The 17,361-nt window shown below is 46.0% G+C and overlaps 1 protein-coding gene across 1 annotated transcript; it reads left to right on the forward strand.

Moving 5' to 3' along the window:
* The first annotated feature begins 4,802 nt into the window (after window positions 1-4,802).
* Window positions 4,803-13,071, forward strand: LOC144505421 (putative G-protein coupled receptor 139). The gene is made up of 2 exons (XM_078231532.1): window positions 4,803-4,953; window positions 12,161-13,071. Exons 1-2 carry the CDS (start codon window positions 4,803-4,805, stop codon window positions 13,069-13,071), a joined length of 1,062 nt encoding a protein of 353 aa, XP_078087658.1.
* The last annotated feature ends 4,290 nt before the right edge of the window (window positions 13,072-17,361 follow it).

Genomic DNA, 17,361 nt, shown 5'->3' on the forward strand with positions numbered 1-17,361 from the left:
AGCCTTGCAGCTTGAGGAGGGATGCTGTCATCCCTTCGTGATGACTGTTCCTTTGCAACCCCAGCAGTTGTGGGACGACCTGGCCCAGGAGACCCGCGTCAGTTGGAGTCCCAGCAGAGTCCTGGACTCCAGCTTCCCTCTGAGAGCTGGTTCGCTGAGACGTCCCTGCCTCCTCCGCCTGCTGTGGATCTTCAGCTGTAAGGTGCTCACCTCTGAGTCATCCAGAAGCCTGTCTACTTATAGAACCCACAGAGGTTTGAGTTTCTGCACTGATGCCGGGCGCGGGTGTCAGCTGTGACACCACATTAATAGTGGGATTACAGAAGTCCCCTTTTGGGGCAGCACGGTGGCATAGTGCTTAGCACTGCTGCCTCACAACGCCTGGGACCTGGGTTCGATTCCCGATTGGGTCACTGCCTGTGCAGAGTCTGCACATTCTCCCCGTGTCTGAGTGGGTTTCTTCTGGGTGCTCTGGTTTCCTCCCACAATCCAAAGATCTGCGGGTGAGGTGGATTGGCCATGCTCAATTCTCGCTTTGTGCCAGGGGGACGAGTGAAGGTAAATGTTATAGGATAGGGCCTGGGTGGGTTGTGGTCGGCGCAGACTCGATTGGCCCAATGGCTTCCTCTGCACTGTCGGATTCTATGATTCTCTGAGCTGCTGGAGGCTGGTGGATCCAGGAGGCGTGAGGATGGTCTGGCCTGTCCCGCTGGCCTGCCTGCAACAAAAGAGGCATGCATCAGTGCCTTACAGGGGAGATGGCAGAGACATTGATAACTCACTTGAGGAATTAAAGCATTTATGGTGAGGATTCTCACATTTCTCTGCTGCTCCCAGGCACGCTCTTCCTCCTCATTGGCCAGGTCGAAGGCGCACTGCTCAAAACATTCGAGTGACCCCAGCTGGCTGTGCCCACTGACGCTTGTTGTGGTTGAATTTGATCTGCAATAACAGTTCAGGAGAGCGTAGTTGGGAGTGTTAACAGATAAGGTGGTGATGAGGTGTGGCAGGTGTGGGGTTTATTTCTGATAACACAGAATCCCGACAGTGCAATTGAAGGCCATTCAGCCCATCAAGCCTCCACTGACTCTCCAACAGAGCATCTTACCCAGGCCCACCCCACTCCCTATCCTCGTAACCCCGCACATTTACACCACTAATCTCCCTAACCTACACATCTTTGGACACTAAGGAGCAATTAGGCAAGGCCAATCCATTTAACCTGCACATCCTTAGACTGTGGGAGGAAACCAGAGCAACCAGAGGAACCCCACATAGACATGGGGAGAACGTGCAGACTCTGCATAGGCAGTGACCCGAGGCCGGAATCAATCCAGTGTCCCTGGCGCTGTGAGGCAGCACTGCTAACCACTGTACCACCGTGCCATTCGCAAATTAATTTACAGGATAGGGACATCATTGCATTTATTTCCCATCCCTAACTGCCCTCCATTTGTTTAAAGTTTAGTTATTCATGTCAGCGTTGGACTTACATTAACCTGGCAATGAAGTTACTGTGGAAATCCCCTAGCTGCCACACTCCGGCGCCTGCTTGGGTACACTCAGGGAGAATTTATCATGGCCATTACATCTAACCAGCACGCCCTGCGAACTGTAGGAGGAAACTGGAGCACCTTGAGGGAACCCACACAGATGCAGGTAGAATGTGAAAACTCTGCAAAGACAGTGACCCAAGCTGGTAATCAAACGCAAGTCCCTGACGCTGACAGGCAGCAGTGCTAACCATCATTTCGAAGGGCATTTGAAAGTTAATAACATTGCGTAGATCCGGAGTCACATGATGGCCACTTTAGGAATGCATTAATGGACCAGGTAAGTTTTTACGACAGTGGTTTTATGGTCCTCCTTAGACCTTTCAAAACATTCCAGATTTGTATTCTGTCACCATCCCACGATCTACCAAGGTGGGATTTAAGCCCAGGTTCTCAGATCTTGACCAGTGACAATACCACTGCACCACTAAAATATGACCTGCCCTCTGTAAATTTGCACATGTCTCAATTAATAACCTGGATAATGTTGGCCATCAGGAATAGACTAAACCGGAGTCGCTTACCAGATAATCACCAGATATTCACCAAATAATGAGTATCTACTCCTGCAGCAGAGTAAGACCATTTCTCCATCTTTGAGGTGTTATTTTGGTTGGAAATATTGAATTACTTTTTGTCGCTGTACTATATAGAAATGTGTGTTGTGAAGTTAAGTTTTTGAAATATGGTCCCTTTAAAAGCTAGTTTGGTGCTCATGCTGTGATGCTTAAAATACAGAGGCACACAGGGTACACAGATTACAACATTTGTTGCAGGGGCCAAAATATCAGGGTTGCCTTGGTAACAGGCTCTGTAGGTTTTTGCATTTTTGATAGCCTATCAGTTTAACAAAAACATTCAGCTAACAGGAACCTATCAAATAATAATTTGCTCTTTTTGTCAACCTCAGACAGAGAATGGATAGGTAATCAGGATTATCAAGAGGAACTCCAGTTCAACTGAGAACCAGCCAGAACAGAAGGACATCTCTAGAGCGGCTGTCCACCCTCCCAGTTAAAAAAATATATCTGAAGAGAATTTTCCATCTATCCGACAATTCAGAAAGACCTTACAGACAAAGGAATCACCAGGAAAACTCCTAAAGCTTCTGAAAGGCTCCAGACATAGTTGTATATATTTTCTGAGAGTGACTAAAATTCTGTGATTACTGTTTTGGTACTGAATGGTCCTTGTATTTATTTGAACAGAACTACAGTCGAACCTTCCTTGAATTAAAATGTTACTTGTTTAGTTTATGTTCTGGTTGGTTAAATGGAATAACTTGTTAATTATTCACTTAAAGCGAGTGTCAGGTCTTTATATTAATGAACCTCTAAACGTTAATGTAGAACAGTTAACACCTTCCCAAAACACTTCTCCCAGATTACGAAGTGAGGGAAAGGGCATTAACCTCTGCATAGTAACACGTGGAGCAATCTCGTGGTGTGTAATTATTCTCAGACACTTCATTGTTTGAATTCTGAAATAAGAAAGGTGCACGGTGTTCTGGGTAATGTATTATCATGGATAGAGCATTGGTTAACTAGCACAAAACGAAGAGTGGGGGTAAATGGGTGTTTTTCTGGTTGGCGATCAGTGACTAGTGGTGTGCCTCAGGGACCAGTGTAGGGAACGCAATTGTTTACAATTTTCATAGATGATTTGGAGTTGGGGACCAAGTGTAGTGTGTCAAAATTCACAGATGACACGAAGATGAGTGGCAGACCAAAGTGTGCAAAGGACACTGAAAGACTGCAAAGGGATATTAATAGTCTAAGTGAGTGGGCAGGGGTCTGAAAGATGGAGTATAATGTTGGTAAATGTGAGGTCATCAATTTTATAAAAATAACAGCAAAATGGACTATTATTTAAATGGTCAAATTTTGACGCATGCTGCTGTGCAGAGGGACCTGGGTGTTCTTGTCCATGAATCACAAAGTTTGATTTGCAGGTGCACCAGGTAATTGAGCAGGCAAGTGCAATGTTGTCCTTCATTTCTGGAGGGACAGAGTTTAAAAACAGTGACTTTATGTTGCAGCTGTATAAGGTGCTGGTAAGGTCACACCTGGAGTACTGTGTACAGTTTTGGTCTCCTTACTTGAGAAAGGATAGACTTGCACTGAAGGGGGTGCAGGGGAGATTCACGAGGTTGATTCTAGAGTTGAGAGGGTTGTCTTATGAGGAGAGACTGAGTAGAGTAGGACGATGCTAGTTGGAATTTAGAAGAATGAGGGTAGATCTTATAGGAACATATGAGATTATGAAGGGAATAGATAAGATTGAAGCAGGGGGGTTGTTTCCACTGACTGATGAAACCAGAAATAGGAGGCATGGCCTCAAAATAAGGGGGAGAATATTTAGGACTGAGTTGAGAAGAAACTTCTTCACACAAAGGGTTGTGAATTTGTGGAATTCCCAGCCAGTGAAGCAGTTGAGGCGATCTCAGTGAATGTTTTTAAGACAAAGATATATAAATTTTGGAACAGTAAAGGAATTAAGGGTTATGGTGAGTGGGTGGGTAAGTGGAGCTGAGTCCAGGAAGCGATCAGCCATGATCTTATTGAATGGTGGAGCAGGCTCAAGGGGCCAGATGGCCTACTCCTCCTCCTAGTTCTTACGTTCTTATGTTTATGTGGGCACTCACAAATCTTGAACTTGATTGTCTTAACTGGATATTAACATTGAAATAGGTCAATTATATCCCAAGATGATGCAGAACAGCCCTGAGAGAGATCCTCTGACGTTTGGAATTGAATTACAGAAACACTAAGTAGTCTCACAACACCAGGTTAAAGTCCAACAGGCTTATTTAAAAGCACGAGCTATTAAATAAACTGATGAAGGAGCAGCGCTCCGAAAGTTCATGCTCCCTAATAAACCTGTTGGACTTTAACCTGGTGGTGTGAGATTACTTACTGTGCCTACCCCAGTCCAACGCTGGCAACTCCACATCAGAATAATGGAAAGGTCATAGCCAGGCGAAGAACATCACTGAATCAATATGAGATCTAGAGATGCGGTGTTAGTATTGTCAGCAGCTTTGGTGGAGAATAAAGTTTTGATTTTTATTAGCTGATTAAGTAATGTGATCAATATTCACCAGGCACTGGGATGTGGCAACTGAATATAAGGAATTAACATATCCCATCAACAATACAAATGGCATCATTTGTTGATTCATTTAAATTAAAAAATGAGTTGAGTGATGTTGCAATAATAATATCCCAGAGGTGATATCACAGGGTATAAATGAAAGGCTTTGGGAACGGACCACCTCAAAGTGAATATAGAAATTGCCTGCAGAGTGAAGGGACGCATCACCTCAAGCTGAAAATGTATCTGGAATTTCAAGCAGTCAAGAAAATATACTATCTGATCCTTGCTGTTATTGGTGTTCCTGGTAAGCGACTTTAACCAGTGAAATTGTCTAAATCGGTATGGGAGCTACTCTACAATTTATTCTGCAACTGAGTTCATTGTCACAATTGTACAGGAACCCCATCAGACAGATGTATTGTATTATCTCTGTCCTCAGAAGATAATACACTTCTATTGAAACTCACAGATACTCTGAATAATCAATGATGTGGAGATCCCAGCGTTGGAAGAGGGTGGGCACAGTAAAAAATCTCACGACACCAGGTTAAATGTTGATGAAGGAGCAGCATTCCGAAAGCTCGTGATTCCAAATAACCCTGTTGGACTTTAACCTGGTATTGTGAGACTTCTTACTAAATTATTAAGTTAGTACATTTCGTGGAATATGGTGTCATGTTGAACCAGGTTTCAGCAATCGCAAACTGAAGGAGTTTCTGAGTGGGAGGGAGACAGAGTAAAAAAGTACTGAGTGTGGGTCATTAACCACAGTGGAAAAGTAACTCGAGTGAACATGTACACCAGGAATATCTGTCAGTGCAGAATTGTACTGAGTATATGTCGCTTACCAGAGGGTAAAACCGGACTCCACTGAATATGTACACCGGGAGTATCTGTCAGTGTACAGTTCAAACTGTGGGAGTCATTCTCTGGAATAAAATAAACTGCTCCTGTTTTGAAATCATTTACTGTTATTTTTAGGGATTAAATTCCTCATTTCATGGCACTATATTGGAAAAAGGAAATGTTTTGCTGTTGAAGATATTTGCGCAGGAGATTGTAAATTTAAACATCTGAATTATTCTGTTTAAAACTGAAGTGCTTCAAAAGTAAAGGAATATCAATGAGTTACTGATATTTACTCATCCCACAGCAGTGTGAGAGACTTCCGATCCTTTGTGTTCTTTACTTTCCACTTCCATGCTTCTGGAGATGCACTGTGCTGCATTGTTTGGGTTTTCTATTCGTGCTAACCTGTGACACCCACCGACCCTAACCGAACCCCAAAAACCTTCCACTCCATTCAGGCACTTTAATACCTACAAGCATTTGTTAATCGTTTTAGGTGGACCAAGGAGCAACATCTACAACATGGACATATTAGACTCAAACGATCATTGCGATGTCGAGAGTCACAGATTGCAGAGGTTTACAGACCCTTCGGCCCAACCTGTCCATGCCACCCTTTTTTAATCACTAAGCTAGTCCTAATTATCCGTGTTTTGCCCAAATCCTTCTATATCCATCCTACCCATGGAACAGTCTAAATACATTTTCAAAGACAAAATTCTACCCGCATCTACTACAGCCTCTGGCAGCTTGTTCCAGACACTCAGCAGCCCCCCCCCCCCCCCCACCCCCGCCCCCACCCCACCCCCTCCCTCTCGGTCTGTGTGAAAGAATTGCCTCTCTGGACCCTTTCTGCATCTCTCGCCTGAAACCTATCCCCTCTAGTTTTAGACTCCCCTACCTTTGGGAAAAGATGTTGAGTATCTCACTGATCTATGCCCCTCATTATTTGATAGACCTATGTAAGGTCGCACCTAAATCTCCTGCGCTTCAGGGAAAAGAGTCTCAGTCGATCCAGTCTCTCCTTGTATTTCAAACTATCAAGTCCCATGCGCATCCCAATAAATCTTTTCTGCGCTCTTTCTAGTTTAATAATATCCTTTCTATTATAGGGTGACCAGAACTGCACACAGTAAAATTTAAATTCTACCATACGCTATGGTGAGATTCGATCCCGGCTCCTCAAGAATTAACCTGGGTCTCTGGAATACTAGCCCTACTGTTTTAATTTATCAATTATTACTGATGGGTTCAGGGAGGTAGTTGCATTCTTCCTCAATGTGGAGATGACAGTAAAAAATTTGGAATGATATTTCTGTTTCCCAAGGCCATATCATTTCTATAAAGTGTGATGGAATATGATCCCAGAGCTGACCAGGTGAGCAAGCACCTTTCACCTTCCATCAGTCTGAGTAAATCCCTGGAAACACGTTTCCCTGTTTTGTGATTTTGTGAGAAGTTTAACAACACCAGGTTAAAGTCCAACAGTTTTATTTGGAAGCAAATCTTAGTTGCATTTGCTCCCAAATAAAACTGTTGGACTTTAACCTGGTGTTGTTAAACTTCTTACTGTATTTACCGCAGTCCAACGCCGGCATCTCCACATTGTGATTTTGTAGCCAGTTTGCTGTCATTCTGCTGAGGTGCCTTAACTCCACTTGCTCTGAGGTTAGTCATGAGGCTGAGATTTTGTAAATTCCCAAAAATATCAAGATGATTTGCTTTCATCTGTCCAATACTTTCAGCAAATTCTGGTAGTTATTGAAATTGAAGAGAACATTGTTCAAATATGACCATCCTGGTGTGAATCTGATCCTGGTGCGAGTCTGAACCTGGTGTGAGTCTGAACTTGGTGTGAATCTGAACCTGGTGTGGGTCTGAACCTGGAGCGAATCTGAACCTGGTGTGAATCTGAACCTGGTGTGAGTCTGACCCTGGTGTGGGTCTGAACCTGGTGTGAATCTGAACCTGGTGTCAGTCTGAACCTGGTGTGAATCTGACCCTGATGTGTGTCTGACCCTGGTGTGTGTCTGAACCTGGTGTGGGTTTGAATCTGGAATGGGCCTCAACCTGATGTGAGTCTGAGTCTGGCATGTGTCTGAACCTGGTGTGAGTCTAAACCTGGTGTGTGTCAGAACCTGGTGTGGATCTGAACCTGGTGAGTGTCTCAACCTGGTGTCGGTCTGACCCTGGCGTGGGTCTGACTCTGGTGTGAGTCTGAATCTGGTGTAAGTCTCATCCGGGGTGGGTCTGACCCTGGTGTGAGTCCGACCCTGGTGTAGTCTGAACCTGGTGTGGTCTGAATCTGGTGTGAATCTGAACCTGGTGTAGTCTGAACCTGGTGTGGTCTGAATCTGGTGTGAATCTGAACCTGGTGTGGGTCTGAAGCTGGTGTGAGCCTGACCCTGGTGTGTATCCAAACCTGTTGTGAATTTGAACGTGGCGTGTATGTGAACCTGGTGTGTGTCTGAACTTGATGTGTGTCTGACCATGATGTGTCTCTGAATCTGGTGTATGTCTGAGACTTGTGTGAATCTGAACCTGGTGTGGATCTGAACCTGATATCTGTCTGGCCCCAGTATGTGTCTGACACTGATGTGAGTCTGACCCTCGGGTGTGTCTGAACCTGGGGTGTGCCTGAACCTGATGTGTGTCTGAACCCAATGTGTGTCTGAACCTGGTGTGGGTCTGAACCTGATGTGTGTCTGAACCTGGTGTGGGTCTCAACCTGGTATTGGTCTGAACCTGGTGTGACTCTGACCCTGGTATGTGCCTGAACCTGGTGTGAGTCTGAACCTGGTGTGACTCTGACCCTGGTGTGTGCCTGAACCTGGTGTGAGTCTGAACCTGGTGTGTGTCTGACCCTGGTGTGTGTCTGAACCTGGTGTGGGTCTGAACCTGGTGTGGGTCTGAACCTGGTCCGTGTCTGTCCCTGCTGTGGGTCTGAACCTGGTGTGAGTCGGAACCTGGTGTGGGTCTGAACCTGGTGTGGGTCTGAACCTGGTGTGTGAACCCCAATGTAAACTGGAAGGGCAAAACCTCACCTTCCGATTGGCCACTTTGCTGCCTTGCAATTTCAACATTGAGTTCAACCACTTCAAAGGCTGAACTCTCCCTTCTACCTTCACCCCATTTCCATTTATTTTATTTCATTCCGTTTCTTCTTTTCATCTCATTCATCCATCTTTTTTAATCATCCTTCTTTCTCACTTCCATTTTTCCATTTCTCCATTCCAGCTCTCCTTCTTGCCCGTCACCACCCCCCCCCCCCCCCCCCCCCGCACCCCACCCCCCCACCACCCCCCCTCTCCTTTTCAGGGCAGCTGCCTGAACCATCTGTACCTCTGATCTGCCATTCAGACATTCTGATCGCTTCATGGACATTTTTAGAACCTCTCCCAGCCTTCTTCATCATCATTTACTTTCCCTTTGTCGTTCTCCCCCACCCAGACTCGAAACGTTGGCACACTTCTCTCTCCATAGATGCTGTCAGACCTGCTGAGATTTTCCAGCATTTTCTGTTTTTGTTTCAGATTCCAACATCCGCAGTATTTTGATTTTATCTCCCTGTTTAACTTGCTGCCATTTCTCTTCCAGGAATGCCTTCCCTGAAGATATACTGCTCTTCTCTCCAACAGAATTTCCATGTGTCTCTTTCACCCTGTGCACCTCATGCACCTTTATCGGTACATTTACACTATTTTGGTGCCGCATCATGCTCTTGTCTGGACCTGCGAAAAAAAGAATCAATTTTGCCTCCAATTTCCAGTCCTTGAGCACCTTTATGGTCCATCTCTGACACTTCCCTCCTCTTCCTTGACCTCTCTGTCTCCATTTCTAGTGATAAACCGTCTACCAGTATCCATTACAAGCCCACTGACTCCCACAATTACCATGGTTCTTGCTCTTCACACCCCACATTCTGTAAGGACTCCATCCATTTCCTTCAGTTCCTTTGTCTCTGCCGCATCTCTTCCGATGATGCCATTTTCCAAAATGGCGCTGCCAGTATGTCTTCCTTCTTCCTTGATCATGGTTTTCCAGCCATTGTGACTGACAGGGTTCTCAACCGTATCCGAAACATCTCCCGGCCACTGCTCTCACCGCCTTCCCTCCCTCCCAGAACCAGGATAGAGATCCCCTTGTTATCACTTTTCACCCCACCAGCCTCCGCATTCAAAGGATCATCCTCCGCGATTTCTGCCAACTCCACCATGATGCCACTCCCCACACAACTTCTCCTCACTCCCCCTGCCTCCCGTCAGCGTTCCACAGGGACAGTTCTCTCTGGGACACCCTTGACCACCATCACCCACAAAGCCTCACCATCCCCCAACCCCCGTCCCCCGCCTATGGCACCTTCCCTTGCAATCACCTGCCCCTTTATCGCCCCTCTGCTCACCGTCCCAGGTCCTAAACACCCCTTTCAGGTAAAGCAGCGCTTCTCATGCACCTCCTTCAATCTGGTCTAATGCATTCACTGCTCCCAATGCTGTCTGCTCTACATAGGAGCGAGAAAAGGCAGACTGGGTGACCGCTTTGCTGGACCCAGAACTTCCTGACGCTTGCTACTTCAACACACCACCCTGCTTTCTTCCCACATCTCCATCTTTAGCCTTTCACAATGTTCTAGTGAACACCAATATAAACGGGAGGAACATCATCTCATCTTCCGATTGGGCATTTACAGTCTCTCGGACTGAACATTGAGTTCAACAACTTCAGCACCTGAACTCTATCCTCCACCTTCACCGTGTTTCCATTCATCTTATTTCATTCTGTTTCTTCCTTTCATTTAATTCATCCTTTTTATCATCCTTCTTTCTCACTCCCATTTTACCACTTCTACATTCTTGCTCTCCTTCTTGCCCCCCTCCCCTATCCCCCAGCTTCAGGGCAACTACCTGAACCATCTGTACCTCCATTCTGCGATTTACACATTCTGATCGCTTAATGGATATTTTAGCACCTCTCTCAGCCTTCGTCATCCTCATTTACATCCCCTTTCTCCTATTACAGCAAACACACCCCCCCCCCAACCCTGACCATCAAAGTGCCAAATTTGATTTTCTTTCCTCTTAGCTCTGATGAAGGGTCATCCAGACTCGAAACATTCGCTCTATTTTCCCTCCACAGATGCTGTCAGACTTGTTGAGTTTTTCGGCATTTTCTGTTTCAGATTACAGCATCTGCAGTGTTTTGATTTTATCTGGCGTGAGTCTAATCCTGGCATGAGTCTACTCCTGGCGTGAATCTAATCCTGGCGTGAATCTAATCCTGGTGTGAGTCTGATCCTGGTGTGAGTCTGATCCTGGTGTGAGTCTGATCCTGTTGTGAGTCTGATCCTGGTGTGAGTCTGAACCTGGTGTGAGTCTGATCCTGGTGTGAGTCTGAACCTGGTGTGGGTCTGAATCTGCTAAGTTTGCAGATGATACAAAGATATGTAGAGGAACAGGTAGTATTGAGGAAGCAGGGGGCTGCAGAAGGAATTGGACAGGTTAGGAGAGTGGGCAAAGAAGTGGCAGATGGAATACTACGTGGAAAAGTGTGAGGTTATGCACTTTTGGAAGGAGGAATGGAAGCATAGACTATTTTCTAAATGGGAAAATGCTTAGGAAATCAGAAGCACAAAGGGACTTGGGAATCATTGTTCAAGATTCTCTTAAGGTTAGCGTGCAGGTTCAGTGGACAGTTAGGAAGGCAAATGCACTATTAGCATTCACGTCGACAAGGCTAGAATACAATAGGAGGGGTGTACTTCTGAGGCTATATAAGGCTCTGGTCAGACCCCAGTTGGAGTATTTTGAGCAGTTTTGGGCCCCGTATCTAAGGAAGGATGTGCTGGCCTTCGAAAGAGTCCAGAGGAGGTTCACAAGAATGATCCCTGGAATAAAGAGCTTGTCGTATGGGGAACGGTTGAGGACTCTGGGCCTGTACTCACTAGAGTTTAAAAGGATGAGGGGGGATCTTATTGAAACTTACAAGATACTGCGAGGCCTAGATAGAGTGGACATGGTAAGGATGATTCCACTAGTAGGAAAAACTAGAACCAGAGGGCACAACCATAGGCTAAAGGGACGATCCTTTAAAACAGAGATGAGGAGGAATTTCTTCAGCCAGAGTGGTGAATCTGTGGAACTCTTTGCCGCAGGAAGCTGTGGAGGCCAGGCCGTTGAGTGTCTTTAAGACAGAGATGGATAGGTTCTTGATTAATAAGGGGATCAGGTGTTATAGGGACAAGGCAGGAAAATGGGAATGAAAAAAAAAATCAGTCATGATTGATTGGCGGAGCAGACTCGATAGGCAGAGTGGCCTAATTCTACTCCTGTGTCTTACAGTCTTATGGTTTATCCCCAAAACGCAGATCTCAAACAAATTGGTGCCTAACTACGAGCCATGATTCCTGTCTTGGATACAGAGAATGATTAATTTGACAATGTCTCGTCTATTTTCCTGCTCTCTCTCACAGTTGTGATGTGGAGATGCCGGAGTTTGACTGGGGTAGGCACAGTAACAAGTCTCACGACAGTAGGTTAAAGTCCAACAGGTTTATTTGTTAGCACGAGCTTTCAGAGCGCTGCTCCTTCATCAGGTGAGTGACAGATACAGAGAATGCTTGATTTAACTATGTGTCATCTTTATTCCTTTTCTCTCTTTCACAGTTAATTTACTGGCGATTGTGATCTTAACCCGGGGAAAGTGTGGCCTCTCCACCTGCACCTCTCGCTACCTGGTGGCCATGGCGATGTCGGATCTGATGGTCATTATCACTGAGGTCATACTGTGGAGGGTCATTTATTATTATTTTGGTTATAGTTTCCTGGACATCACTCCAGTGTGTAGCGCTAACTACTTCCTGAATTATGCAGCTACAGACTTTTCAGTTTGGTTCACCATCACTTTCTCCTTTGATCGATTTGTGGCCATTTGTTGTCAGAATCTGAAAACAAAATATTGCACTGGGAAAACTGCGGCTGTGGTTATAGGAACAACTGGCACTCTGCTCTGTTTAAAAAACATCCCCTGGTACTTTACACAGGAAGCTGGAGAGATAATCGACAGTGTGCCATGGTTCTGTATTGATAAGCCAAGCATTTTTACTGATCCAGGATGGGTTGTATTTTATTGGTTTAGTACGTTTTTAACCCCTTTACTCCCATTTGGTTTTATTCTGTTGATCAATGCGCTGACAGTCAGATACATTTTAGTGGCCAGTCAAGTTAGGAAGGGACTGAAGGGTCAGTGTAAGGGGGAGAATCACATTGACCCTGAGATGGAAAGCAGAAGAAAGTCTGTGATTTTACTCTTCGCCATATCTGGCAGCTTCATACTTCTGTGGTTGCTGAATGTTGTAGATTTCTTATATTATAAAATTACAGGAAAAGATCCCAATGAATACACCAATTCTGAATATATGTTTTCACAAGTTGGATTTATGCTGCGGAATTTGAGTTGCTGCAATAACACATTTATTTATGTGGTGACTCAGTCCAAGTTCAGGGAGCAGATCAAGATCATAGTGAAATATCCTCTCACATCACTTATTCAATTCATGAACAAACAAGACAACTGACAACAGCCTAATCTATCTTTAGCCAATCAGGCAGTGGCAGCTGATGACTGACAGACTCCTTGGCTAATGATAGCGCATTGTCTACTGAGTAAAACTGCTTTTAGCTGGTTACAAAGTTGTGCCCAATGAGCTCACAGCCACTGCAGCCAATCTGGGAGCTGTCTGACACCCACACGTTAGCCAATAAGACTGTACTTTCCTGATGGACTGTCCATACAACCAATCAGAGAGCTCGGTCGGGTGACGGAAAGACTCCTTGAGACAATCCTGAGCTCTGCTGTTGACTGTGAGCATTAACCAATCAAAACAAAAACATCCAATGACACAAGCAGCAGCTGTGCCAATCAGAAAGCAGCCTGCGATGATTGGCACTGAGACTAGGTGTCAGAGTGAGAGAGGACGGCTAGGAGAGAGAGAGGGAAACCGGAGAAGAGAGACAGAGTGACTGGAGTAGAGAGAGAGAAAGAGAGATCTGGGAAGAGAGAGAGAGAAAGGGAAAGACAGAGAGAGAGAGAGAGAGAGAAAAGAGATAAATGCAGAGACACTGGGACAGAGACCGGGAGAGAGAGAGAGATGATAAAGAGACAGAAAGTGGAAAAGAGAAAGAGAGAGAGAGAGAGAGAGGTTGGTGAATTAGGAGGGAGAGAGACAGAGACTAGGAAATAGAGATAGGAAGAGAGACTGGGAAAGAGAGTGAGAGAGGACATGTCCCCTTCTCTTCGTGCTCTGCCACTTTTCTTTCTGCTCACATCCAACCCTTGTTGCTCCCTGTGATGCCCTGCGTTTATCCTGTGGCTTGTTATTTTCTTGCCTTCTGGGCCTTTTTCTTCTATATTATCTATTATTATCCGTGTTAGTTTTTTCTTGTTTGGGGTAGTGTATGGGGGGTACCACGCCGTGGCAGAAGAGGAGGGTTGGGGGGGGGGGGGAGAGGAAGGACAAAGGGAAACAGGACAATGGTCTGCTTATGTCATATTTTAGATGGTTGGGGGGAGGTGGTTGTTGAGGTGGTGTGTGTTGGGAGGGGGCTGCTAGGTTTGGTTTTTAACGTGTTTCTGTGGGCTGGGATGGATGTCCAAGCAGTGTGTGTCTTGGAGAGTTGTTTTTTGAGGGGTGTTCCTCAGCTGGGGAGGTTTTGTGTCTGTTGCTGAGTCAGATTCTGTTTCTTTTCGGGGGGGGAAGGTTTTGTCAGTGGGTGGGCTACTGAGGGGGGGGGGTCAAGAGGTCAGGCGGTAAGATAAAAGGTCCTGGGGGGTTTCCTCATAGAGATGTTGGTGGGTAGGTTGTTGGTTGAAGGGTGGTTTGTTGTCCTCCTCTGTCTTGGCACTTTCGTCTCCCACAGGTGGCTATTAGGGTGGGTGGGGTGAGGGGGCTCCCAGAGCTGGTGGGGTAGGGTGACTTAATATTCTTTGTGGATGTTTTATCTTGTGTTGGATTCGGGGAGTATGTATCGGATTCTTGTTGGGCCACTAATTATTAGGTTTGTTTATGAGATGGTGTTTAAATCCAATGTTGAGTGCTTTCGATTTCATTTGGAGGGAAGAAAAAAAGAAAGGCTGGTTCCACGTTTATATTTTGTTTCCCTAGATTCTGTTTGCTGGTTATGATGAGGGTCTCTTATATGCTTTAAAGTAATTACCTTACTTCGGGTTGTTTCTTTGCTGTATAATCTTGTGTCCAGGGTTCTTTCCATTGCTCAGGGTGATTCAGGGAGTCTGGAACTTAGCATTTGCCACGCAGCCCCTTTTGTTAGTTGCAATGTGTCAATCTGTAACCAGGTTTCTCCCATTGTTCCTGATGTTCAAATACTTAAAATTTGCATTTTCCCCCGACCTGCCTATGGATTCGACCCAGTCACCTTGTCGTCGGAGTATCATCCATGCAGAGTTACACATTTATATTTTGTGTTTTTAGGGGTTTATACTTCTCCGTATGGATTAGTTTGCCCTTTGTAATAGATTCCCTTACATGTCGAATTACCCCTTTTAATTCAGGTGAAACTGGAGCGGTCCCTGGGCTATGTCTAAGACAATGTATTCCAGTATCTTTTGCGTGTGTTTTATTTTATTTATTTATCTTCAATTTTTATTTATTTATTTTCCACTCACTCTGGAGTTGCCTCAGGTCGAGTCCAGGTCCATTTAGTTCATTTAGTGGGGTTCATTTAGCTCCCGTTTGTTCTACATCGGAGCTGGGCTTCAGATCGTGTTGGCCATTCTTGCCATTTCTCTCCAGTAGAAAAATAACTGAGGTTCAGTCTTGCACTATTGGCTTTGCATCCCGACCAGTTTCGCTGCTTTCCTGCGCTTTATCAAGGGAGGAGAGAGTTGGTTCGCAATTCTTTGCTTTTGTATCCATTTTTCGGTCCTTTTCGGATCCTGTCTTCTCCAGCAGGTTCAGAGTGAGTAAACGAAATTCGCTGCCTGTACGTGTCCTGTATTTCGGCTTAAATCCCGCCCCTTCCTATCCCCGAGTGGCAGAAGCTTTTGCAGGTCATTGGCTCCCTGTGGGTTTGGGATCCACCCACTCCCATCTTTGAGTGACCAGGAGGCAATGTGGTGTGTTGAGTCAGTTCCTCACGTTCCATCCCTGGTGTTTGTGGGGTCAAGGGGATACTTCTTTTTACCCTTGTGGTATTTTGTGCTGTGGTTGGCTCTTGGTTTCTTTTGGGGGGCGTTGGTAGGGGACAAGCCTTCCAGTACTCTCCAGTGATAATTCTTGGTGCCTTTTGTTCTTGTGTATGTTGTGGAAAGGGGCGCGGGAGAGAGGGAAAACGGCTTCCTGGTATTTCTTATAGATTCGCGGAGGGGGGATTTTGTTTCAGTGGGAGGGTCGAGGATGGGTCGGACCGGTGACTGCACTGAGGGGAGTGGGAAGAGAAAGAGAGAGATAGAGAGAATGGTGTGGAGAAGAGGGAGAGAGAAATGGTCCAGGGACGAGAGACAGACAGACAGAGAGGAATGAATGGACCGAGGAGAGGAGAGAGAGAGATAGAAGGAAAGAGAGAAAGAGAAAATAGTCCAGTGGGAGACAGAGAGGGGAGAGAGGAAGGAGGAATGGTCCGGGAAGAGAAAGAGAGAGGGGGAGGGGGAGAGAGAGAGAATGGTCCGGGGAGGGGGGGGGGAGAGAGAGGGAGGGAATGGTCCGGGGAGAGAGAGAGAGAGATGGAGAGATGGTCCAATTGAGAACAGAGAAAAAGAGAGAGAGAGGGTCATTCTCTCCTTCTCTCTCCCCGGACCATAAGGGAGCCTTATGTTCTCGGTGTATGTTATGGAAAGGGGGAATGGGAAAAGGAAAGCGGCTTCCTGTTTATAGATTTGCGAATGGGGGTTCAGTGCAGGAGAGGGTGCGAAGGGGGATTCAGACCGGGAGCTGGAGTGAGGGGGGGCGGGGGGGTGGGCGTTGCTTGGTGATGGTGTGGGTCTTGGATAGAGGGGTGTTATTCCTGAGGTGAGGGTTTTTTGATAGGTTTGGTACCTATGATGTTATGGAGGGTGTCCCTCGAGGGGGGTGGTTTGTCAGCACAATCAGGATTGATTGTGTTGGCTTCTGGGGGATGTATTGGGTCTTTCTTGTTTGTATGGCTTATGGAGATTAGCGGTTGGTAGGGGTTTGGGCAGGTTTGGGGGGCCTTCTTGTTTGTAGGGTTCATGGAGAGGTTCATCTCTGTCCACAAGGCTATTTGTTCGCCAGATGGTGGGGTATTTTCTCGAATATTTTGCGATCTTTCATTTCTCCTTTTTTCCCTCTCGTTACCTTTTTGCTGGGAGTGAGTGATAAATAGTGTCTTCATGTTCAGTATCAGGTTATGTGTGAGCAAGGGGGAGAAGGGAAAGAAATGAAATGAAGGGGTCTTTTTGGTCTGGTGGTCCCTTTGTTAGGGGGTGGTCGGGTGGGCACCGGGACATTGAGTCGGGTAAGCTTCGTTGGGGAGTGGGATGTTTGCGTCAGTCGTTCATTGCCATCCCTTCTCTGTGTTCTTCATATTTGGCCTTTTCTTTCCCTTTTCATTGGCTGTGCATCGTTGGGGGTCGGTTGGGCGTGTGATACATGTAGAGAGGTTTTGGGGTCGGACAGAGAGGGGACATGTCCCCTTTTCTTCGTGCTCCGCCACTTTTCTTTCAGCTCACGTCCAACCCTTGTTGCTCCCCGTGATGCCTTGCCTTTATCCTGTGGCTTGTTGTCGTCTTGCCTCCTGGGCCTTTTTCTTCTATATTATACATATCATCCATGTTAGGTTTTTTGTGTGGGGTGGTGTGTGGGGGGTACCGTACTGTGGCTGAAGAGAAG

The sequence above is a fragment of the Mustelus asterias genome, chromosome 16 (assembly GCF_964213995.1).
Source record: "Mustelus asterias chromosome 16, sMusAst1.hap1.1, whole genome shotgun sequence".
Lineage (NCBI taxonomy): Eukaryota > Metazoa > Chordata > Chondrichthyes > Carcharhiniformes > Triakidae > Mustelus > Mustelus asterias.

Bases quoted from the DNA above. Each gene is read 5' to 3' on its own strand.
- LOC144505421 (XM_078231532.1), top strand. From the start codon at position 4,803: ATGAAAGGCTTTGGGAACGGACCACCTCAAAGTGAATATAGAAATTGC. The intron at 4,954-12,160 runs GTAAGCGACTTT...TCTCTTTCACAG, and splicing joins TGCTGTTATTGGTGTTCCTG to TTAATTTACTGGCGATTGTG.